The 23,881-nt window shown below is 38.6% G+C and overlaps 1 protein-coding gene across 1 annotated transcript in view; it reads left to right on the forward strand.

The window, feature by feature from the left end:
• Positions 1 to 19,888, forward strand: part of PLCG2 (phospholipase C gamma 2) — a 55,499-nt gene extending 35,611 nt beyond the window's left edge. Inside the window, exons 20-33 of the mRNA XM_021541225.2 lie at positions 518 to 698; positions 1,899 to 1,967; positions 3,089 to 3,198; positions 3,991 to 4,087; positions 5,056 to 5,122; positions 5,376 to 5,533; positions 8,148 to 8,250; positions 9,183 to 9,392; positions 9,983 to 10,128; positions 11,145 to 11,259; positions 12,449 to 12,616; positions 12,930 to 13,018; positions 16,349 to 16,533; positions 17,338 to 19,888. Of these exons, the coding sequence (XP_021396900.2) occupies positions 518 to 698; positions 1,899 to 1,967; positions 3,089 to 3,198; positions 3,991 to 4,087; positions 5,056 to 5,122; positions 5,376 to 5,533; positions 8,148 to 8,250; positions 9,183 to 9,392; positions 9,983 to 10,128; positions 11,145 to 11,259; positions 12,449 to 12,616; positions 12,930 to 13,018; positions 16,349 to 16,533; positions 17,338 to 17,380 (1,741 nt within the window). The 3' untranslated portion in view covers positions 17,381 to 19,888. The remainder of the gene's footprint in view (positions 1 to 517; positions 699 to 1,898; positions 1,968 to 3,088; positions 3,199 to 3,990; positions 4,088 to 5,055; positions 5,123 to 5,375; positions 5,534 to 8,147; positions 8,251 to 9,182; positions 9,393 to 9,982; positions 10,129 to 11,144; positions 11,260 to 12,448; positions 12,617 to 12,929; positions 13,019 to 16,348; positions 16,534 to 17,337) is intronic.
• The last annotated feature ends 3,993 nt before the right edge of the window (positions 19,889 to 23,881 follow it).

A 23,881-nucleotide genomic window follows, 5' to 3' on the forward strand; every position in this document is an offset into this window, starting at 1 on the left:
ATCAAACTGTGCTTCTCTGAAAATGCAGTTTAGCAAACTATAAGGTTGCTTACTTGCATGCCTTATTGTGTATTGAAGTTGTCCAAAATTCCCCAGTCTCCTGTGTACTTCAGAGTGAAATTTTCTGCTGTTACCAAGGTGGACACTGAAGTAACTGGAGCTGCAGCATCTCAATAAAACCATTTCACAGGGAAAACAAGAAGTACCAAAACTTCAGCAGCTTGAAAAGGATGTAGAAATCTTTTTGGATGGGATGGTTGTCAGTGGATGGTTTTACTGCAGCTATCAATGCAAACACAAACTTTGTGTTCAAGCTCAAGAGATATTTTTTTTCTTTAAAAACTGATTTCTGTAACTATCAAAATAATGATAATAACCATAATAATTGAATAAAAGAGGCTTTGCTGGAGTCATTTCACTTGGTGAAGGTGCACAGAGCAGCTGTGGGGCAGTTCAGAGCCCTGCTGCTCTGCCTGTCAGCACTGGCACCTTTCCCAGCTGTGCCCTTGTTCCGCAGAGCGGAGGGGAAGGTGAAGCACTTCCGAATCCAGCAGGAGGGGCGGCACTTCGTGCTGGGAACCTCGGCCTACTTCGAGAGCTTGGTGGAGCTGGTGACCTACTACGAGAAGCACCCGCTGTACAGGAAGATGAAGCTGCGCTACCCCGTGACAGAGGAGCTGCTGGAGCGCTACAGCATGGTACTGGGAGCGACTGGGAGGGACTGGGCTGGGCTCTGGCTCTAGTACAGGATCTCTAGGGGAGCTTAAGCAGGTCACTTTCTATGAAATTGAGATGGCTATACTGACTTCTCTCACCAAGGTATAAAGAACAGGTTCATCTTTAATTAAAAGTCAACTCTTGCCTTCCTCATGATTTGATTAGAAAAGCCCCACTGTGTATTTGGGGTCGTTGCACTACCCAGATGGGTTTTTGATAATAGCTTTGCCTACAGTTGGCCCTGCCTCCTATTGCTGAAGTGGGCATTGATCTTAAAATAATCATGCAGATGCTAAGTGCTTCAGAAAAAATGAAATATTCTTCTGTGCTTCTCACTCTGGACATTTCAGGAATGGTGTCCCACTGCCTTCTGTGGTAAAAGGTACCTCTGAAAGCTCACTCTGAGAGAAGCATGAAGAAATCTCTCCAGGAGACTTGTCTCTAGCCATTGACTAAACAAGGAGCCTGGATAATTAACTGAGGATAAAGGGCTATTTTCAGGATGGATGTGTTTCATTTTGAGGGAGCTTTGCTTTGGAAAGCCTGAGGTGCTGTCTTCACTTTTCAAGTATATATCTTTTAGAAGCTGTAGGAAACTACATCTGGCAGGTCTGCAGAAATCAAAACCTGGGGATTTTGTTTTTTCTGGGGAGACTAAAAGACTGAAAAGATTTTAGACCTCAGGAGTTTTTATAATGTTGCCTACAGCAAAGGTTCTGTATCTTAGGAGTGGGTTCAAATGGAATCACAAGGAGAGGATAAAATTAAAAATATGACCCTGTATATTATTGTAGAGTTATCTAATTGTGCAACCAATACTGGTACTAAAGTACTGTAACACAGAAATCATAACTGCAGGTATTTCTTTTCGGTTGCACATAGAAGAGTACTCACAATCAAAAAAACCTTTTGACTGATTAAGAGATACCTTTATGAGGTATTGCTGTTTCTTTGGGTTTTACTGTTCATTAAACTGAGGCATAGATAGATTACATAACACATCTTCAGTTATGTTCAACTGTAGAAGTGAGCAAAACAGAGATATCTGGCTTCCCCTCTCTTTTGTTGGCCTATATGCTGTCAAAAAGGTGGTTTTCAGAAATAAATGTTCTATGAACATGAAGTACTTTTATAACTTTTTGATTCCTGAAATGTGATTATTTCTTCTTCCTTGTTTTTAGGAAAAAGATATTAATTCCCTCTATGAAGTCAGGATGTATGTGGAGCCCAGTGAAATCACCCCCACAGTGGTATGCTTTCAGAGACATGTTCACACTTACTGTAGACTTCTCAAAATTGGACTTCTTGGTTTCCTGTTGGCAGTAATGAAAATAATTGAAAGCATCAGGCTGCTTGGTTTAGTGGGGACTGGACAACAGAAATTTAAAGGGTGTGACCTTTCTCTAGCTTCTTGTTAAAATTTGTACCCACACATTTTTTTGTGTGCACATCCTGTAGTGATTCATTCAGATTGGGAGTTTGGGCACTTTCTTCTCTTGGGTCCGTGTAGATGATTTGATCTGTGGGCTCCCAAATTAAATATCTGTGAGAGGGTTCAATTTGAGAAGGCCACATCTTCATGGAAAGAAAGTACAACATGAAAATTTCTGTGTTTGTGGGTGTCTGTGCACTCTTGTTCCATTAACAAACATCTTCTGCATGCACAAGTAAGTGGGGAGGTTATTATGTGCTTTCTATAAAAATTTGGTGCCTTTGGTCTATTCATGAATCATTAGAGTTTTTATCCTTTATATACTGTTTTAAAAACAAGTGTCCCAGCAAACATTACTTATCTGTAATTCTTGCTAGTGCCTGCCTACTTGTGAATTCTCATTAAAATCACCTGCTTGTAAATTTTGTGACTAATTCCTTTTAGTCTTTTTTTGCCAGTGAATTTGCATTGCTGCTGAAGCATTTGGGTCTTAGTAAATTCAAGATAAATGTTTAGCTTATCCTGCTGAAACTGCATGTCTTCCTAAAGGAAATGTGGCCAGCAGGATTGCTGATGTGGTTTTGAAGTAGAGGCAAATAAGCCTGAAAACTTCAACATGTTATAAAAATGAAGGATTTATGTTTCACTTTGGGTTTTTAAAAATTTTTTGGTTTTATGCTTCTTACCTTAATTATGTTGCAGCACCCAAGAAAGATTTTTTTTCCTTTTCTTGAGGAGTATCAAAGTAGCATCACTTACTTCCACCAATAGATGTCACTCAGGAACTTCAGTATTTTGTTTTCTAAGCTTCACAGCAACAACAAAAAAAATCCAATGTACCTTATTTTTTTATTTTTCTTTTTTTTTTTTAAGATTGCATTATTGATTATTTTATGACCTGTCCCCCCAGATGACCCCTTTGCTCTGTTTCTCTTAAAGCCTCAGAGAACAGTGAAAGCCTTGTATGACTACAGAGCCAAAAGGAGTGATGAATTGAGCTTCTTTCGAGGAGCTTTAATTCATAATGTCACAAAGGAAACTGGAGGCTGGTAAGGACAAAGATTCCTCCTGGGAGGGCTTCTGGTGACTTACTAGATGGAGGAAAAAATGAGCTTTGAGTAATAGTTTTTAAAAACTGCCTGCTGTCTGATTGCTGCTTATTAACTGTGCCCTTACAAATCTTTATGCCAGTGTATTATAAAAAAACCCAAACACAAAATCCCCTCATCTTCAATTCTCCTTTCACATTTTTTCATTTTTCTATCCCACAGTAATAACCTCAGCCTGCAGAACCTCCATAGCCTGGTATATCCCATATTTTTCTCTTAATTCATCCATCCTTCCTGAGCAATTGTGTGTTCTGGGAAGTCATTGCAATCATTGCTCTTCTTCTGGCCTTGCTCTACTAAGCATTTCTCAGGAATCAAATACACCTTTTTTAATGCTCTGTACAGTCTCCTTTTATAACAGGCTTTCTTTTTTAGCTGGCTTGCAAATTGCTTGGAAAGCTTGGGAATCTAATGTTTCCCTGTAGTTTCTACAGGGTAATCAACCACATAATAGTATTTTTAGTACTGGAGGGGGAAAAAGCCTCTTAAGTCATTAATTGCAGTTTACAGTAACTGTAATCCCTCTGAAATCATCTGTTACTACAGTTAATGATTGCTTTGTTACAGCTCTTAGCTACTTCATCATTGATATTTTTGGTGATAGGTAGCTAGACAATCTAGTATGGGGTATTAATGACCAATTTCTTGGGGATTATTGCTTCATTAATGGCCTTTTGAAGCTCTTTATCTTTTTTTTTTTTTCATTTTCTCTACTTGTCTGTTTAAATTCAGGTGGAAGGGGGATTATGGAGAAAAAGTCCAACATTATTTTCCATCTAATTATGTTGAAGATCTGTCATCTGATAACTCTGCTGATCTTGAAAATCAGGTGAGGGTTATGATTTGTCTGCTACGTTTCCTTGACTAGCTGCTGAAGTGGAAGTCTGGTTTATACACTCACAATTCCATGTGCTGTGATTGAGAGAGCAGAATAGAGGGATTGATGCATTCTTCATTGTTCTCTGCTGCTGAATATTTTTGTCAGGACATACCCCTTGCTGAAAGCTACTTAAGGAGATAGAATATCTTGAGTTGGAAGGGACCTCCACATAGAATATCTTGGGTTGGAAGGGACCTCCACATATCTATGATTTTATGATAGCTGAATTGGCAAGGCTTTAGGAGATTCTGGTTGTTTCCTGCTAATAAAAATCATAAACAGTTCAGATTTTTCGTAGTTTGGCTAAACAATAACATACCTGAAACATAACTAGTTTTCCTGTATAATCACTGTCGTAATATTTACAAATAAGAAAATTATATGTCCAAACACATCTCACTAGTTGTTTTACTCTCCATTATCAAGTTTTTATGCATAAACCAATCCTGTTTCTCAAAAGAATCTAAAAAAATCTAGTCCTGTGTCTTGGACAAAGAACTCTTGAACAAAAGAAAACAGAACTGAACAGTAATAAGTTTTGACATCTTTGAATTTCAAAAATAAAACATTGAATTCTTATGTTCTTCTGAAGCACTTCCAATGATTTTCCAGAAGTCTTTGGAGAAAACAACAAGTATTACATTTCCTCCCCCCTGGTTATTGTAACCTTAAGCAGACTTGAAAAATGAACAGTTATGTCAGGACAGAAGGTACTACAAAGTAGTCTTGTTTTAACTTCTCTCACTGAAGACATTTTTGTGTGCCTTTTAGATATGCAAACTGGCTTTTAAACATTATAGTGAGCATGCTTTCAGTAAAGATGACATTAGATTTAATGATGCACATTTATTATTTGTTCATGTCCTGTGCATGTTCACTTAGGAGATTTAGGGTCAGATTTAACTCCTGTTTTTCAGATCATTGAGGACAACCCACTGGGCTCTCTGTGTCGTGGCATCCTGGTGCTCAACACGTACAACGTTGGTGTGTATTTTCTGATGCTTACATATGGACTACTGACCTTTCTCTATTGAGTAGACTCTTTTGTATTTAGCAGGAGAGATTTTAAAAAAAATCTAACTCAACCCCGCAAACACCTACTTGTGTTAATATAGCTAGCAGAATTAATTTGTTTAAACTTCATAATACTAAATGCTGCAATAAATCAACAATGACACCTTAGAAAAAGAGCTGTTGGATTTCAGTATAAATTTCTTGCTATGCTATTACCTAACAGTGAAAATGCCACAAGGAAAACACAAAAAGCCTTTTGTCTTCATTCTGGAACCTAAGAATCCAGAAGATCCATGTGTTGAGTTCGCAACTGATAAAGTAGAAGAACTCTTTGAATGGTACCAAAGTATCCGTGAGATCACCTGGAAAACAGCAGAAGAGGTATTACTGCAAATTTATGTGTTGTTGTTTTAATAATGAACTGCTATAAATTTACAATAGCTTTTGTCTTTAGCTGCCCTATACTGCTAAATGTTGCTCTCACATGATCTTTCACCCTCTTGCATATTGCTGTTGTCTGCTTATTTTATTGATGCTGTTCATCTTGTTCCATAACCTCTCTGGGGAATGGTATATGAATTAGCGTTTTATGTAAATTGATGTTAACAGGAGTTTTCCAGCAGAGTACTGTCTGTATTGCACCCTGCCCCTCAGTGAAGTGTGTTTGGTAGGCCTGAGTGAATACCACTACAATTTTCCACCTGGTCACACTTGTTCATCCCAGTGTTAAGCAGCAGAAGCTCTGATATCAGACTGTTCTTTTCAGAACTGTGAATCCACCAGTGAGGGTGTGTGAAATTTGAGCTGCCATTCCCTAAACTCTTCTTATCCTCTTTGCTAATTCTGTTTTCCAGTGAATGCATTGGCACTGATAGACCATTGTTTGACTAATACTTTATTTGTAACTAATGACCACATTCTGGACTTCCCAGTTCTTCAATAGTAGTATTTCCAAATACTTGCCTAAAGATTCAAGGATTCTGCCTAAGTTTAGCTTCTATGTCCCTCTACTGCTACTTAAAGATATTCTTTAGGACTTGCTTTTTATGTTATGATGTACTAATATACCTCTCTGTAACCTTTTCTAGTATTTAAGTCTTTGGCTTGACCAAAAAGTCTTACTTTGACTGCGCTTAAGGATACTCTTTTTTTTTTTTTTTTCTTTTGTTGCTTTTATTCACCTTTTATTGTTAAGTGGGTGATATGGTTGATGGAAAATGTGTTTCAGGTTCATGCTGTTTATCTGTCATATGGAGTGGAAGTGCTCTAAGGGTGCTCCTGATCCTATTTATAGCAGACCAGTTGATATCTCAAGCAGAAGACTGTAAATGCAGCAAGGGAAGAAGCAGCAGGAGCTGTTGACCTATTGTTGGGGGAGGAGAGATACAGTTCTTGTACCAGGCTTTCATTTAGAAGTAAAAATGAGAAAAAGAGAAACATGACCTAAAAGAAGTGTCTCCAAATTGAATGTTTTTTATGCTACAACAATGGCTCTTCAGGAGCCTGGCAGCTTTTTCTCTCTCCATCCAGTTGGAGAAGTATTAAACAGTCTGTGTTCGAAGATGCTTTAAAACTCATTTCTGTCAGTTGGGAGGCTTTTCTCACAGCGTGGCCTCTACAAAGTTCACATGACAGACTGACTGCTGCATGGGGAGGGGATGAAGATGAGGAAAGGCCCTTGTTGCCAGTACAGTTAAGAGGCTGAATTTTGGGGTAGGAAAAAGCACAGTGAGTTAAGACTGTGCTGCAGTGAGATACAGGGGGATTTTTAAATGAGTTTGGTTTTGGACAATGTCTGTTATGCACAAAAAATAAAACTAAGCTTCATGTCTCTTGTAATCTCTGCTCAGTACTGATGCTTGCCATGCTCCCTGGGGTGGCTGTTCCTTGCTCTCCTGCTTGGTTATCTCTAGAGGGTTCTGGCTAGAAATGAGCCCATGCCATCAAAAAGTGATCTTTTGCTGCTCAGAGCTCTGGTTACTGTTGAGCAATATCTGGGAACTGTGGTGGATCACCAAGTACAATGAGGTTTGTACAGATTTTTCCCAAGTCTAAACACTGTATTCCTCTTTCTTTTTCTTTGATTTCATGTATAATCTCTGGTTCAGTGAGATATTCTGGAAACCTGTGGCTCCCTGGTACTGATTTTCATTCCTTTTATGTTTGTCTTGTTGAGGGAATTCTTTTGGAAGGCTTCCAGATTGCTGCTGCTTCATGATCTTTTATGCCAAAGCTAATCACTGTTCAGTATGGGACTCTTCTTCTGTTCTGTTTTATCCTGTAGCTGCTTCTTACGCTGAAAAGCCTCCAGCCCAAATGTCTCCACTCAGGACACGTCTTGCTGCTTTTAGCAGTTCCCAGTCTCTGCTGGCAGGGAACACTGCTCAGCTTCCACAGAGCAGGTGCTTGCAAATGTGGAAGTAGAGAGAACAGGTTTGGTACTGGGGATTTAACAAGCTTGCACATGATTTTCCATGCAGAACATGATGGGTTTGGTGCACAAATAGAAAACGATGCTCAGAGAGTTTGAATTTCACTGTTTGGGAGTTACTAACAAGACTCAAGTTCTGCCAAGGTTTATAAATAGATACAGAAACACTTTACTACCCTTTGCATTTTTTCTGCATACATTTGCATTTATATGAGATATAGGGTTAAGAATGTAACTAAAATTGGGTTGAGTAGAGCCACGTTAAAAGAAAAAAAAAATGTTGCCAGTATTCTGAGCATGACTGATCAGGGAAGAACTGAAGCCCTTGCTTACAAAACAACACCTTTCTCCCCATCAGAAAAAACCCTAAAAGTACATCCCTCACCGTTTGGTTATTACCTGTTCTCTGAGCTGGGTCTGGAAGTGCATTACATCTGTGCAAGTGTCTAAGGTATCAGATAGGAATCTGGGCACCAAAGAAGGCATTCATTAGAGTGCACCCTGGAGCTACTGTGCCATAATACTCAGTGTTCCTAGAATCTAAAACTTCGTTATGTTTTCCAGGAGAACAGGAGGAAATACTGGGAAAAGAATCAGTTAATTGCTATTGAATTATCTGATCTAGTAATCTACTGCAAGCCAACAAGCAAAACAAAGGACAATTTAGGTATTGCCTTTAATATTACATCTGATTTTTACCCTTTCTCCTGTCTTTACAGATGTTAGTTGGAATTTTAGGTCTGAAGATAAAATCTGTCCTACTGGAAAACAAAGCTCTGTTTCACCCAGGCAGTTTTCAATAGCACTTTGAAATTGTACAGCAGGGAATTTGGTGCTGTTCATCTATCACAAAAGAACTGTCACAAATTTTAATTAGTTAACTAGAGACATCCTCTCAGATGTATATTCCATGGGGAAGCTTACTAGTTATGTGTCAATTGACTTTTTTGAGATTAAAAACTATGGCTGAACACTTGTGATTCGTTTACTGTGCATTTTTAAATTTTACTGTAAGAACATGTTTGCCAGGACTAAGCTGTTGGAATGATGTATGGCTTCATAATATAACTGGGCCTGTGTAAGCACAGCTGTGGATTCTGACACTGAAATATGTACATTTTTATTCCAGTTTTTTGTCATTGCTGCTGGAGAAGCCAGTAAATGTGCCCTTTTTCTTTAAGTTTCTTTGCAAATGTTTTTAATAAGCTGTCACTGAATTTAAGACATTATAATTATAGTCATTTTTGAGGCATTGGCTAACCCTGGCTCACCCTTTCTTCTCCCCATTTAGACCCAGGAAAAGATGTCTCATTTAAATATGTGTTATAGTGATCAGAAGTACATTATTAGCAATGATGAGATGAGAACATGACTGCAGGCTCTTATCTGCCCTTCTGTAAAGCATGTGGCAGGAAGGCAATTTTAACTTTCAGGCATGATTTTCAACCACTTTGCTGTGACTGCCTGAAAACATTGCCAATTACTGCATTAAAGGACAAGGCAAAACAAAGTAAAACAAAGTGTTGGTGAAAATACAGTATAAATGTCAACTTCTTTCGTCCTTTGGTAACCATTCTTTTTCCTCCTCTCTCTATGTAGACAATCCTGATTTCAGAGAAGTCCGTTCTTTTGTGGAGACCAAGGCAGAGAGCATCGTTAAGCAAAAGCCACTGGAGTTGCTGAAGTACAACCTGAAGGGCCTGACTCGTGTCTACCCCAAAGGACAGAGGGTTGACTCATCCAACTATGATCCATTTCGCCTCTGGCTTTGTGGCTCCCAGATGGTGGCTCTGAACTTTCAAACTCCAGGTAATATTCCCTTTTAAAAAGAATCTGATCCACCTTCTGTTTCACTGTAAATGAGCCCCTTTATGGCCCTTCTGCCCTTCTAATCACCATCCTAATTATTTGAACTTCTCTGCAAGAAGCGGTGTTTGAAGTTTGCTTTTTCATGTGTGGGTTGTCATCCAGAGCTGGGCTCCAGAAATAGGTCTCCAAAAGCCCTGCCTCTGAGCCTAACTGCCCCCAAGCCCTAAAAGATTTATTTGACTTTGATCTCTTTGTAGGAAGCAAGCAGACTTATTTACAGTGAGTTTCAGATGGATGAATGGTTGTGCAGTCACAGGGAAGGCTGTATTGCACTTCATGGTGAGGGCCAGCTTGCTTGTGATACACTGATAGGAAGCTAATTTGGGATGGAGATGGGTTTTTTTGGGATTAGAATTGGTGAAAAATGGCCTGCCAGATTCAGTTACTGAAGGAACCGAGTCTCCCACCTTTCCAGGTCTTTCTGATGGAGTGGTGACCAAATAGAATTGTAGAGAGTAGCCATTAATCTGGTATTTCCTTAGCTTTATTCCAGGGAATCTTGTGTTGTGACTGTTTAACTCTCTCCCCAGATAAATACATGCAATTGAACCATGCCTTGTTTTCCCTGAATGGGCGCACTGGCTACGTGCTGCAGCCAGAGAGCATGAGAAATGAGGAGTATGACCCCATGCCAAATGACTCCAAGAGGAAATTGCAGATGATTATGACAGTGAGGGTAAATCTCTTTTTTTTTTACATTTTTTTACAAGTCATAAATATCTATAAAACTAAATATAAAGCTATTATGTTTCAGAGCAAGATCTGACAGATTGTCAAAATACTGTTTTTAAATGTCAGTGTGTGTGAGAATAAAACTAACTTCACTGGTTCCTGAAAAGAAATACACGTCTTTGTCTTTATCATGCTAATGAAGAACGTGCTATAGGACTGAAAACACAGTCCTGGGATGATTTTGTGTAATTGCTAACAAATACATCAAATGAACTAACTTGACTTTCCTATCAAATGAGTTTTTAGTAGAAGGGTCCTATTGGAGATTGATTAGCAGCAGACTAACTAGTTCAGGGATTTTCAGTGTGAAAGAAAGATAGTTATAATGAAATATAGAAACTAAACAGAAAACCTAATAGGCTGATCCACCACTTCAAATTTAATACACTATGACTTAATCTGACTGTCATTCTCATTTGTCTTCAAGAGATGAGTTTATCAGTGGAAAATGTTGCCATCTTGACTGGGTGCCAAACAGGGTTTAACTTGTTTCTGTTCTCAGTTGCTATGCAGTAAGACAGGTTCTTTAAAATTATGTTTTCTGAGAAAGAAGAAACACATAATTGCTCTTCACTACAGTTTAAAGGTGAGGTAAACAGGGCCTGTGAATGCAAAGCAGAAATGTCTTGAAATGGGTATGTAATAAACACAGCAGAAAGATAACAAAACGTGCTACAGGCCTGGCCTGGAGCTGCACACTGTGTGTAATGAATATCAGCTATGTTGTCTTTTTTTTTTTTTCCTTTTTCTTACAATGAAAATAATTGAGTTACCCAGACTACTGGATGTATTGTTATTGTTAGCACAGATAATACATGCAAACATATTCAAGAGAGAGAATGTGTGCTTTTCTATGTTCTGGATTTTCCCCCCCTCTAGTTTTGTAGGCTACCTTCTGTTCAGCAAAAATGATGCCAAGTTTCCTTTGGAGGTGGTTCTAATTTACAATTGCTTTTGCAGGTTTTAGGTGCTCGTCATCTCCCTAAACTTGGTAGAAGCATTGCCTGTCCCTTTGTAGAGGTTGAAATTTGTGGGGCTGAATATGATAACAACAAATTCAAGACAACAGTTGTGAGTGAGTATCTGTGGGTTTCTGTGTTGCAGGGATATGGTTCTACCTCTAGGGTACTTAAACAAAGTGAGCAGAGGATGAACATTATAGGGGGAGTAAGTTAACTGTAGCTCTAGACTGATGAGTCACAAACTCTTGTTCTTTTGCTTATCGTGGGGCCTGTTAATTTGAGAAATTTTGATGTATATCAAATTTAGAAAAAACAGTACTGTTGAGGTTTGGGGAAAAAAAGTCCCATTCTGTTATGTTGTTGCCCATGCATAAGTTTGTGTATTTGCATATTTTAAAAAATTACTGTCTTGAGAGTGCCTCCAACAGTGCTTGTCAGTTCCCAGAGTCTGGCCCAAATGGGGAGTTACTATTGTGAGCTCCAGACTGTGTTTATTTAAACTGAGGTTCTAAGACTGGCACCCCCTTGGAGGCAGCTTGGGTGTATAGGACTGTAAAATATTTTAACTTGAAATGCATTAGAATTTTGATCAAAGCTTAGTCCTGGGGCATTCTGGATAAGGAATGTGTTTGTGTGTGCATGAACTTAAGCTGAAATGGGGCAATATTTCAGCCACTTAATATTTCACCATTTAGTATTTCTTGATACAACAGTGTTCCTCTGGTAAAAAACAGGCTTTGGTTCTGGTTATCCAATCCAGTGATACTAGTGGAAAATAGATACAGCATCAGGAGCAGAATGTGCATTGTGGCTCCTCAGTACTTCAGAGGTGATTATGATTTAAACTTCCTGTGGGAAGTGACCAAGACTTTACAGACCAAACTTCCTGGCTGTATCAAATATACCAAATCTTGGTGTTCTGGGCATAACTACAAAAATTGAACCAAAATACATGAGTCTTCCTAGAGCTTTTCCTGCTTCTCTTGGATATGGAGCATGAGGCTTATGAATGTGAGAAATTAACTTTTTCTTTTCTTTACAAATACATGTCCTAGGAGATTTTATGTGTTTGAATACAATAATAGCTCTTCTTCATGGATTTTCATCCCTGCCAAGTTTCCTCCCACTCCCACCACCAAGTAAACAAATACAAACTTTCTGAAGCAAGGTTGCAACATGAGACAGATGGCAAATAGGAGTTTTGGGCTTCTGTATTCCTAGAAAATGTCCTGGGATACATACTCATATGTGAATGAAGTGAAATTATTGCTTCATACTACAAATGTTTCCTTTTCATTACAGATGACAATGGCCTTAATCCAATTTGGGTACCTTATGCAGAACAAGTGAAATTTGAAATTTATGACCCAAATCTGGCGTTCCTGCGCTTTGTTGTTTATGAGGAGGATATGTTCAGTGATCCCAACTTCTTAGCACATGCCACTTTTCCCATCAAAGGAATCAAATCAGGTGAGCAGCAATTATAATGAGGTGCTGTTGAGAATTATTGAGCTGTGCCTTCCTCTCTGATGCCAGACGCCCTCCTGCCTCGATGAAGCTCCTTCCTCTGGCTTTACTTTTCAAGAGCATGTGAAATCAGGTGTTGCTCAGTTTTGCCAGTCTTGCCTTTTGCTTCTCTGTAATTGCCATAGCAGAGCCTGCTCTCAGCAGAGAAGCATTTGAGCACTGAAGAACGTTCAAAGTGTGCACCATTTCTGTGACTGCAAGTTCCCCCTTGATGGACTCTGTAATTGCTCTTTGTTTTCTTTTCCCCCTGCCCCAGGCTTTAGGTCAGTTCCTCTCAAGAATGGCTACAGTGAAGATATAGAGCTGGCCTCGCTTCTGGTGCACTGTGAGATGCAACAAGTTTTGGTGAGAAGCACTGGGGTTTGTTGTGTGCATTTAGGGTGTCTGTTACCAGTTCGTTGTGGAAACCAGGGACTGAGGATTCAGTTTTCTGTGTCTGATGTGCTGTTGTCAGGCATTTCTTCCGCAGGTACTGGGGAAGACAAATAGCACAAATTGAGTTACTCTCCCTCTGGGTGGACAGATTACACGGTTGTTAAAAGAAATAACACACAAACAAAGCCTCATTACCTCCAATAGTTTTTGCTGTAACAGCATGGTCATTGTCTTTCCTTGTTAACTGACTGATGACGTGCAAAGCTAGCTAGAATCAGCTTTGGCTTCATAGATAAATATTTTTTTAAAGGTCCTATATAAAAAGAAATCACTTCAGCAATAGAAGATAGTAATTTCTCCCACTATTTCATTAAAATAAACAACCCATCAAGTACAAGACATATCTGGTTCTTAAAGAATTGCTAATCTCCTCCTTTTTAAGCCTCTCTAAGCACCTACTTAAAATAGTAGTATTTTAAAACACGTAGGGGAAAAATAATGATGCTCATAAATTCAGGCATTAAAGCAGCTGATCTGTGAACAGTATTTGTTGGTGTTCCAAGGGTGCTGCTGTATATGTTGATTTGTAGGATATTTCTCAGACCCTTTCTCAATAATATATTACGTAATTTAAATACACTTGTGATATGATGGAAGTTTAAAGATGCTTCTGGGAAGTGGCTATTTCAGGGTGATTTCCAGCACCCTTCTGATTCAGAGAAAAAAAATGTTCAAGTTCTTATTTTTAGTAAGTCAAACCATTCAGGCCCACGCTGCACTTCACGCCAGTTACATTATTTTCCTGATTGAAACATCAACTTCTGCGAACTCTAAGTCATTATGTCTCTGGAGGGATTTATGCCTGCAGTTGCATACACTAAACTGGAAATTTTTGAATTCAGTCACATTGTTATTCCCAAAGGAGTGGAAGCCTTTTTCAAACATTCTTTGTGGAGGTTTTTATGAAGCCACCTTGTAGCACATGATGTAAAATGACTGTGTGTGCAATGACAGTGTTTGAAAGCTGTGGTAGGTTCCTCTAAGTTCCTTCTGTGGGCCAGCCAAGGGATCTGAGAGCAGGAGAGGATTAGAAGCTGAGACCAGGGATGTGTGTGTGAAAAGGAGACCTATATCCTTTCAAGATAATATTTAAATTGTTCATATTTCATGGACTCAAGGCTCATAGGAGAGGCCTGGTAGACTGCTGTTTTTGGGCTTGCTCCCTTAGAGAAAAGTGACAAAGTCACCATTTCCTAATGCTGAGCATGGACATCACTTGTGAATACATTGCAAATCCCTCCTGCCGTGGTTTCTCTTCAGGAATCCAGATCATTACTGCCTGGGGCCGGAGCAGCTCTCAAATGTTGTTCATAGCAGCAGTCTGTCCCCCAATCTGTCAGCACTGACTCCTTTGACAGTAGCACATTTCACACTCTAGAATCCCCTTCTGCTTGTTAAGCCAAATGAAGATGCAGCTCAGCTCGGTGTTTTTACAATGCCTGGTGGCAATGCAGTGCAGGACAACTTCCAAAAACTTCCTTTTGTTTGGCAGCCTGCAAAAAACCCAGACTCACCAGAGCTGTCAACTGTAGAACTTTTGCCAGATCATTCAAGAAGCATCAGAAAAGATCAAAGCTGCCTCTCTTCCTCTGCTTCTTTTAGAAAAGTGATGGCCTTTCATAAAATAATGCCATTTAATAACAGCCCTGTTTATATACAGAGCCCATCTGCATGTGCTTGGAGATGAAATACAAAATTGTAATGAGGAATTACAGATGGCTATGGAGTTTATCAGGACTAGTAAAGTGAAAACATTGTAGACATAAGCATGCACACTTGTGAATTATTATGTGGGGTGTTAGTAGTTCCTGTACAACTTAAACATGTTTTTTGATACTGTCAGAATCATACTATACTGAGGTGGTTGTTGCACTTAAAGGCATGTCTTATTTGCTTGAAAATTGATTTGCTTCCTTCAGAAAGTGCATGTATTTCTTCAGCTTTTTCTGACTACATATATGTTCTTGATTTAAAGATTGAAGGGGACATCTTAAAATGCAGTTTAAGCTGTATCTTTGTGGATACATTTATTTAAAAGAACTAACAGTGGTACATGTGCATCTTGATGATAACACCTGCAAATTGGTAATTAGCAATCTGCATTTCTTTTGTGATTTGGGAATACAAAATTTCCTACCCCTTTACAAACAAAAATTAAATAAGTTACTCTTTAAGTCTTAATTAGCAGTGTCGCAGTGAAGCTGTTTCAGTTGCTCCAACCCATGCCTGCATAGGAATATTTCAGGAGGAAAAAAGGTTTAGGAAAGGATCTTGTTGCTCCTTGGGTATGTTGCTATCAATTTTCCTGGGTCTGGACTGAATGCAGAAAGAGGCATTCTTATTAGTATGCTGCCTCTGAAAATGTTTGGATTTATTACATTTATTGATTGCATGTCATTTCTTGTAGAAGGAGTATCTTGTTTTGCTGCTGATGTGAAAATTAAGACTTCAGTCCTGCCAGTTCTATTCCCCACTAGTAACTCTATAAAGAGACAGCTTTTGCATCCAAAGTTTTGAAGTATTAAAATAATTTGAAGTCCTAAAGGGAATCATGAGGATTGCTTATGGTTGTAGAATATTTTGAGACCTTCTACTGTGGGCTGCAATAGAAACTCAGACCTACTCAGTTGCTTTGCAAGTTCTGAATTGCCCTAGTTACATAGAAATACAGGATCTGTCCTTCTTTCTTGGTACATCTGAGTACTTACTGCTGTATGGGGTCCTATTTACCAGTCAGCATTTTGACCTTTAGTCTGCATTTAAATAGAATATCCCCAGGATTGTCACTTTGTCACATGATACACAAATATGATGAAAGACCCAAAGCCTAAACATTTTAAAAATGTATTTTTAATATTATTATAATCTGATAAGCCATCATGATACACTATTTTCTGTTCTTTCCTCAACAGACTGGCATGGTCTATTAGGGAAAAATACTCCAATAGTAGTGTTTAGATACACAAAGTTTGTGACCTGCGCTAGAATGTCCCTGATGTCCCTGTCAGAGGGTATGGCTGGTCTTACTGTGGGGCTGAGGAGTTTTTTTTTTAGTGCTTTCTAAATTAGTTTCTGGAATGTTTCTGGAAACATCCTATCAAACTAATTTTATAAAATATTCTGTGCAGTTATTAAAATGTGGTTAGAGAAACAAACTCATCCCCCAAACTCCGCTGGTTCTGTGTCATTTTGGGAACGCGTTTTACAAAATCACCTTGATTTCCAATATTCCTTTGAAAGGAAAGTGAAGAAGAGCTTTATTCCTCCTGTCGGCAACTTCGGAAGCGCCAGGAGGAGCTGAATACCCAGCTGTTCCTCTATGACAGCCACATGAACCTGAGGAATCCCAACAGGGATGCTATTCTGAAAGAATTCAACGTCAATGAACACAAACTACAGATTTATCAAGACACTTGCAACCGCAGGTGGGTTGATGGTCATTCTCCCTTCCAAGGCAGCTCTGTCTAGACTTATGGTAGGATTTATGGTAGGAAAGATTTATGGTAGGAAAACCTCAGACATATCAAAAGGAGCATCTAAGGAGTGGTGAGAGTAGAATGAGCTTATCTGGAATGAGGAAGGGCTGTAGAGAAGCTAGGCTGGGCCTCAAGCCACTAGAGGCCAGCAGAAGCTGAAGAATTGTGCAGTGGAATCTCAGTCGCAGTGATCACAGTGACACTTGTAATCCTGTCAGGTTTTATATCCCTCTCTGCTGCTCTCTGGGAGGAAAGCCTGGAAGTATATACAGACAAATAAATAAACCTCTTCACTCTTGCTACACTATCAGAGTTATGTCCCTGGAAATGTCATGCACATATGAGATATGTGGGAACAGATACAAAACAACAAAACCACAAAAGATAAAACCAGTATTGAGTTGAAACAGCACAGCACTGTCAGTTCAGTGTCAGTGCTTTATCCAGAGTTTAGGGGCAGGTTCCTTCTCCTTTGCTGACACTTTTAGGCTGGGGGTGAGGGAGATAGTGAGGCTTCATGTAGCAAGAGGAAATTTTGAGTAGATCTCAAGATTTTAAATAATCTTGTTCTTTTTCGTGTGTGCTGAACAGCTGCGTGAATCACTTGTTTACTCCCATTTATTGAGGGAAAAATTGCAGTGCTCATTGCTGATACATTACTTGCCATTGGTATCCAAGTTCATTGAATTTTGTAGACTGTTCCTCTGAGAAATTCCTATTAGGCTTGACTTTTTCCTTTTCTTTTCCCTTAAGATTAAAGGAGAAGAAAGTCAGTAACAGCAAATTCTACTCTTAGAGCCCATTACTCTTTGATGTGTGCTTTATGGTGCAATTCAGGAAGAGATGAATTTATCCTGGTCATCCTACTCAGTGACGGTCTCATCAGACAGAAGGACTGGAAGAAGAGAAGGAAGAGGAAATACGGATTTCTTTATAATTTCCTCTTCTAAGAAAAACTGTTTTAACACCTAATAATTTATATTCTGTACAAAGCATGCCCTCTGTGCAGGCCAGAACTTCTGTGTATTCAAGATTTATAAAACTTGAGGATTTGTAGTTGGATGGACCTCACTTCTCATTATCAATACATGAAGTACAAATCATCTCCTGTATGTATGTACACAGGCTGTAGATAAAGACAGTTTGCATGCATGGAATCACACCACTTTAACAACCTGGCTCCTCAAGATTAACTAGTAGTGAGTTTTTAATTTATTAAATGCTGTAAAAGCACTTCTACACCAGCATTGTCATGTCATGTATGTTACAGTCCTCAAGACAGCAGATTGTGCTGCTGATACTGTATAAAATATTTTGGGCAGCTATTGTCTCTTATTAAAAATTTTCTGTTACATTTTTGAGAACAAGATAATATGTTAATTTTGTTGAAAGCAAATACCCTCTGTTACTGTAGTTGTGTTTTTTCTGCTGAGCTCTCTTTAAAGGTTTAAGAAAGGAGCAATGTGTGAACCTCTATTCATAGCCCCTGTGAACTTCTGTTCACAGCCTTGAGGCACTGGAAGGAAAAGTTTTAAGATACGCAGTAAGAGCTATCTGTTTGTTTGCAGAAAGGGAAGGTATTTAAAATTCTGAGGAGCACTTACTTTTGTACAGTATCATTTCTGCAAATCCTTTCAGCTGCTAATGTGCTTAGAAATGAATTTTTAAATGAACTGTCAATTTTTAATCTTGCAATCCTATGTAGACGATATTCAAATGATAGTGTTCTGTAAATGTAGACTGTTTTCCCAAAACGTAACTAATCCAAGAATGATAGTGTGCACAAATATAGAGGCACATTCCTCTGGTGCCTTTAATCAAATCAAGAACATGAAACTGCAGATGAGAATACTTGTTAGATTAGCAAGTGTGTTTTCCTGCCAGAGCAGAACTGAAGGCCTTCGATGGAATATTTAACAGCAGTTTTCATAATTTGTGTATGTGTTGGTCCTTTGTGCTAGAGCTGTATTGTTACCATCAAATTCTTGGTTGTCTTATCTCTACATGGGATGAGTTTTGCTATCTGTATTCCCAATTTCAATGTTCAAATGTATGCGGAGGAGTTTAGTTTTCAGAGTGACTGCCTGAGGCACAAAATGCTGTTTCCACAGAGCTGTACTTCTGATCACAGAGGACCTGCATGGATTTGGGATTCATGGCCTGATGCAGCTGCCTCAGCAATTTTCAATTTCTCTTGCTCCCCACGCTGTGACTTCTGTTGTTTCAAGAGGTGCTTAATTGATGCCATTGTGCATTCACAGATGATGGTTTGAGGAACCCCCTTGAGGTCTTAGCTATTCTGTAAAGACAGTCTTGTATCAAAGATGAAAGTGTTACAATAGTGTATCCCACAATGGGGTGGCTTCTGTAAATTTTTTATTATAAAGAAATTAATTACTAATCACCCAACTGAAAATCAGAGAAAAGTTAAAGGCAATTCTCTGCTTTTCATTCTCCTTCTTGAAATCTTTTCCGTACCCAGTTGTGATTGAGCTGTTCAAAGATTAGATGGGTGTAAATCCTGCTCAAACAAATAAACAAACAAACAAAAATCACATCAGTCACATCAACTGTGGATTTGAGAGGCAGAGCTATAACCTAGACTGCTGTATGGAGCTGGCTTTATCTTCATTATCCAGGTGTGGATTGTTCTGCCTGTCAGAATTCTTCTTAAGCTCAGTTCTAGAGCAGACCAAACCAAACTGTCCATTTGTCCTGGCTTCCTCCACTGGTGTGTGTATTCCCTACACAGCACAGCCACTGTGTGATGGACACAGGAGTGAGTCCCTCGTGCTGCTCTTGTGCAAATATTTAAGAATTAGCCCATTTTGTAATCCTCTGAAAAGTGCTGTGCACATTCTCCACTCACGCATAATGTCAGGGGTCATAAGAGGCACTCCATCAGTATTTATGCAAATGCATTTTGTTTTACAGTAAAACTTTTCCCCAGAATATGATACTACACTGTGTGCAGAATGAAAATACTGCAGTGACTCTTCTGCTGACTTGCAAGTGGTGGGCAAGGCTGTGTTCTAGCTCTTCTCTTGGCTCTTGTATTCTGTGTTTTATGTCCAAGACCTCACCTCTCAGTTCTTTCTGGGGGCAGACTCTGTAGCAACTTTATCACAGTTGCAACTGTTTGAGTATGAAAGTAGAATTGAATGTGTGTGTTAATTTTTTTAATCCAGGAGAGAAAGCATTTATAAATTTTTGAAGTTAACAACTGTTAAATTGTTACATTCTTACAGAAACTGTTTTAAATCATTGAAATAACTTATTTTAATAAATAATTGTTGATATCTCACATTGATGTGTGAGTGATGTCAGGTGCTTCTTTGTTTAAGCATTGCTCGTTGAATTTCATGACTTTTGCCAGTCATTTGAAGCAGTGAGTTCTTACTGAAAAGTGATCTGCTGGTGTGGCATGGTGTGCTCTGCTAGAGGTTGGAGGAAGGGCATTTCTGTGTTTTTAAGATGAACTGACTCAAAGATTATTTCACTAGACATGGTTATCATGGCACTTCCTCTGGCTCCAAACACATGAGGCAGAAAGAAAAGGTCAAAGATTGAGTTTAACTTGTGACTCCAAACCAACCTTTTTCACTGAGAGGCAAATACAAACTCCAGCTCTAGTGAGATTCGGATTTTTATGGGCTTGAACAATGAAATCTGAGCAAGGCAAAGATTAAATTTGTGCTAATTTGGAAGGACAGTAATATTGATGTTTACAAAAAAAATTTATCAGAACACTTTCTGCCTGTGAGGTTGCACAGGGAGAACTGCTGCTGAGTGGATGCACTCTGTCTTTATGTGGTGATTTTTTTAATTGTTGGGAGTCTTGGGAACAGATTTTTTCTCATCTTTTGATCAAAATTGCATGCTTGTTGAACATGAATCTGTATGAGGTGTCTGCAGCCTAATTCTTCTAGAATGTCATTAAACCAGCCAAACTTAGGGAGTTTTGGTATGCATGAGTTCTGGAATCAAAAACATTACTACATTTAGGTATTTTATTACCTGTATTGCCACTTTTTTTCCAGTCCAACATACCTATGTATTTCTCTGTTGAAAGCATTTTGTTTTGCAGCTCTTAAACCTCGGGGATGGTGAGGTGTGAGCAGTGTACCAGCCATTATCTTCGAATTCTCCAAACCAGTTGGAAAAATCGGAATGTGGTGTGGAAGCTGAATTGCAGTGGTTGAGTTCTGCTACAGTGATGTGTCAGCATTTTTAACTGCAGTCCAACTAGCTGGCTTTGTTCCAGACTGGAACTCCCTTTATATAATGAGAAATGGAAGTTAAATATAATGAAAATTAGCCTTCAGAATCAGTTCAGAGATGAATTTATCTTCTGATCCATAATAGTATTTATAAACATGCCCAGCTATTAGTTTTAAAATAATTTAAATTAAATTAAAAGCAGTTTAATTCATTGCTAGTCTACATATTTAGCTGTTTTGCCAGCAAAACAGAGAACTGTGAGCTTGACTAAAGTAAAGCAGTAGTTCCCCCAACACTTGTGTATTCCTGAATTACAGTTTAATCCCCAGATTTTTTACAATATATGTAAATTATCAGCCTTCAGGACCTTTTCTCTGAAGAGCACATAGTAAATTATTATATATGCCACTATAATTTGGAAAGTATGTGGATAGATAAATAGAAACAAAGGGACATTTTGGTTGGGTTCCCTTAGGAGAAGGGCTTTGAAGAATCTGGTTTGATTAAGCATCTAAAATAAATACATTTAAATACACATGAGAAGTATAAGTTTTCATATATATTTTGCAAATTTGTACTTTGAAATGCTGTGTCTGAGGTTAAGTAGCTGACCAAGTACTCTAAAACTATTCACTTTAAGCATCAGCATCATTCTTCATAGTGAGGCACCTATCAGTTCAGTAGTTTTGAGGACTAGGAAAAATTGAATCTGAGCTATATTTTCATTTTGCTCTTCCAGTTTTTAGGTGCATTTCTGGTAATTCAGGAAAACAGGTAAGATGAAAATTTGAAATGAGACACAACACTTGAATTAATTACCCTAATTTACCCAGTTATTCATGCACAAGCAGTAATAACAAAAAAACAGGAAAAATGAGAGAGAATTCTCCTTGCAAAATACTTCAAATAGAGCAGCTGTCACTGTCTTTCCAGGGCTGGAGTTTTCAAGCTATTTTAGAGTATCTTTAAGCCACAGACTGCCTGTTTTCAGGAAAGAGTAAGTGTATCCTTCACCTCTGCTGTGATCAGGACTTTGGTTTTTTAATAGATGGAGCTAATTGATGGGGAATTAATGAACCCTGTGCACTGCTGATGGCTCTGGGTGTGTCCCTGTGCTGGAGCACACTCTTGGGCCATTAGGACAAACAGTGCCTCGTGCTCTGTTATCGCAGAGTTCTGTCCTTGACTCCGGGCGGATGAAAAGCTTCATGTGTTGAGCTCAGCTCCTGCAGGACTTCTGGGATCTGGGGTTTTGTTGGGCTATTTTTGTCTTGTCAGGAGCTGCTGCTGCTCCTGTACCTCAAAAGCTGACCAGGGCCTGAACCTCAGCTGGTATTGACAGTGTGGATTTAGGATTCATGGCTTAAGGACCCTTCCATAGATGATTTTCACTAAACCCATCACTGAGATAATTATAAATACCAGTAGCTGAGTTTTGCTAAAAGATTACAAATAGCAGAGAAATTTCCTCTGTGGCACAGGAGTTCAATTCCCTACGTTAAAACCAATTTTTTTTTTACAAGACTTGGCATGAAATACCGATGCTGCTTCTGTGCAACAGGGTTGTTCAATTTCTTTTACGTTTTGGTTTTGTCTTCTGCTGGCATTAGAATATTGTAATCTCTTTCTGATAACATTGTGTCAAAGCCAGAGAACTTAAAGGGGAAAAGAACAAAGTGGTTTCCACTTGAAAAAACAGAGCTGTTGGAAAGAAAGCATCGGTCCAGTGCTTTCATGAGGTCATGGTTGTCTTTTTTCTGTTTTATTAAAAAGAAGATTTCTTCTTTCTGCAGATGATCTTGTATATTAATGACTCCTGGAGAGTGTCCCTTGTGCCATCAGTGCTCAGTTGGAGACACATAAGCTCTTTATAAGAGTGCAACACTCCTGCTACAGAAAGAGCTTATTTGCTATTAGAGAGGGGGAAAAAAAGTGACTTCTCTCTTGAGCTGTCCCTCAAGCTAAGTATTAAATTTAATTTCTTTCATGGTGTACTTACTGGTAGGGGACTGAGGGAGAAAAATCAGATTTGAAGCATAAAAATACAAAAAGTTATCAATAGTGTGGGCTCTTTTTTTTTTTTAAGGTAAACTTATCAGGAAGAGAACTCAACAGGCAAAAAATAATGCTGTCTTCAGTCATCATGAGCTGTAAAAATTTGCTTTTTCTAAGCAGGGGTGACTGTGGATTTCTAGCTTGGTTCCTCTATTTAGGCCCTTTTGTTTTCTGAGAACCCTTTAGCAGTGCAATGGAACTGCTTTGCTTCTTATTCTTTACTTCCCCATTTCAGTTGCAGCAGAGTTGAACAGAAGTATCTGGGAGTTACTTTTAATTTAAGATCAGTATAGCTTCAGCCATTCAAATGGAAAGACTAAAGTTGAAAGAGAAGTTTTAAATCCTTGAAGGATTTTGCTTTGAAGGATCAAGGGGTACAGAAACTGCCATGCTGATGAGTTAAGGGAAAACAACTTCGTGTTTAACATTTGAGGTGAAGTTTCTTAGTTTCTGTATTAAATTGACAGGGGGAATTGCATGGGACAGCAGTGACCTGTACTTTTATCTTCTAATCTTAAAATTCCACAAAATTATGAGTTTCCTTGTAGCAAGTGTTTCTCTTCCTATCACAAAGCTGAAATTCTATTCAGACGGTGTCAGGTGTTAAAGAAATATTATTGAAGCTAAAAGTGTTTTATAAATAGCGGAACGTGAATGCAATCACTCACCAAATGTCTTTGATGAATTATTTGTTTAACCATTAAATAATGCTGAGAAAAATCGTAGGTTTTATTTATGAATGCACTTCAGCTGGCTCATTCATTTTAAACAGGCATATTTTACTGTTAGAAAAATCTACAAATCTGTGGTGCTTCAAGCACTTTGCTGTAATTTAGATTAAGCATGGTGCATTTTCCAGAAATGTCATTAGGTATCAGAGTTAACTCAGGAAAGCATACTAGAATATATTCATGTGAAAACCTCATTTATTTATTGCCTAGATGTTTATCAGTTAATCTTGGTTAGGCATATATACATCCAAACTGGGGTTTGGAACGTGATAAAGGAATAAGTTTATTCT

The sequence above is a fragment of the Lonchura striata genome, chromosome 13 (assembly GCF_046129695.1).
Source record: "Lonchura striata isolate bLonStr1 chromosome 13, bLonStr1.mat, whole genome shotgun sequence".
Lineage (NCBI taxonomy): Eukaryota > Metazoa > Chordata > Aves > Passeriformes > Estrildidae > Lonchura > Lonchura striata.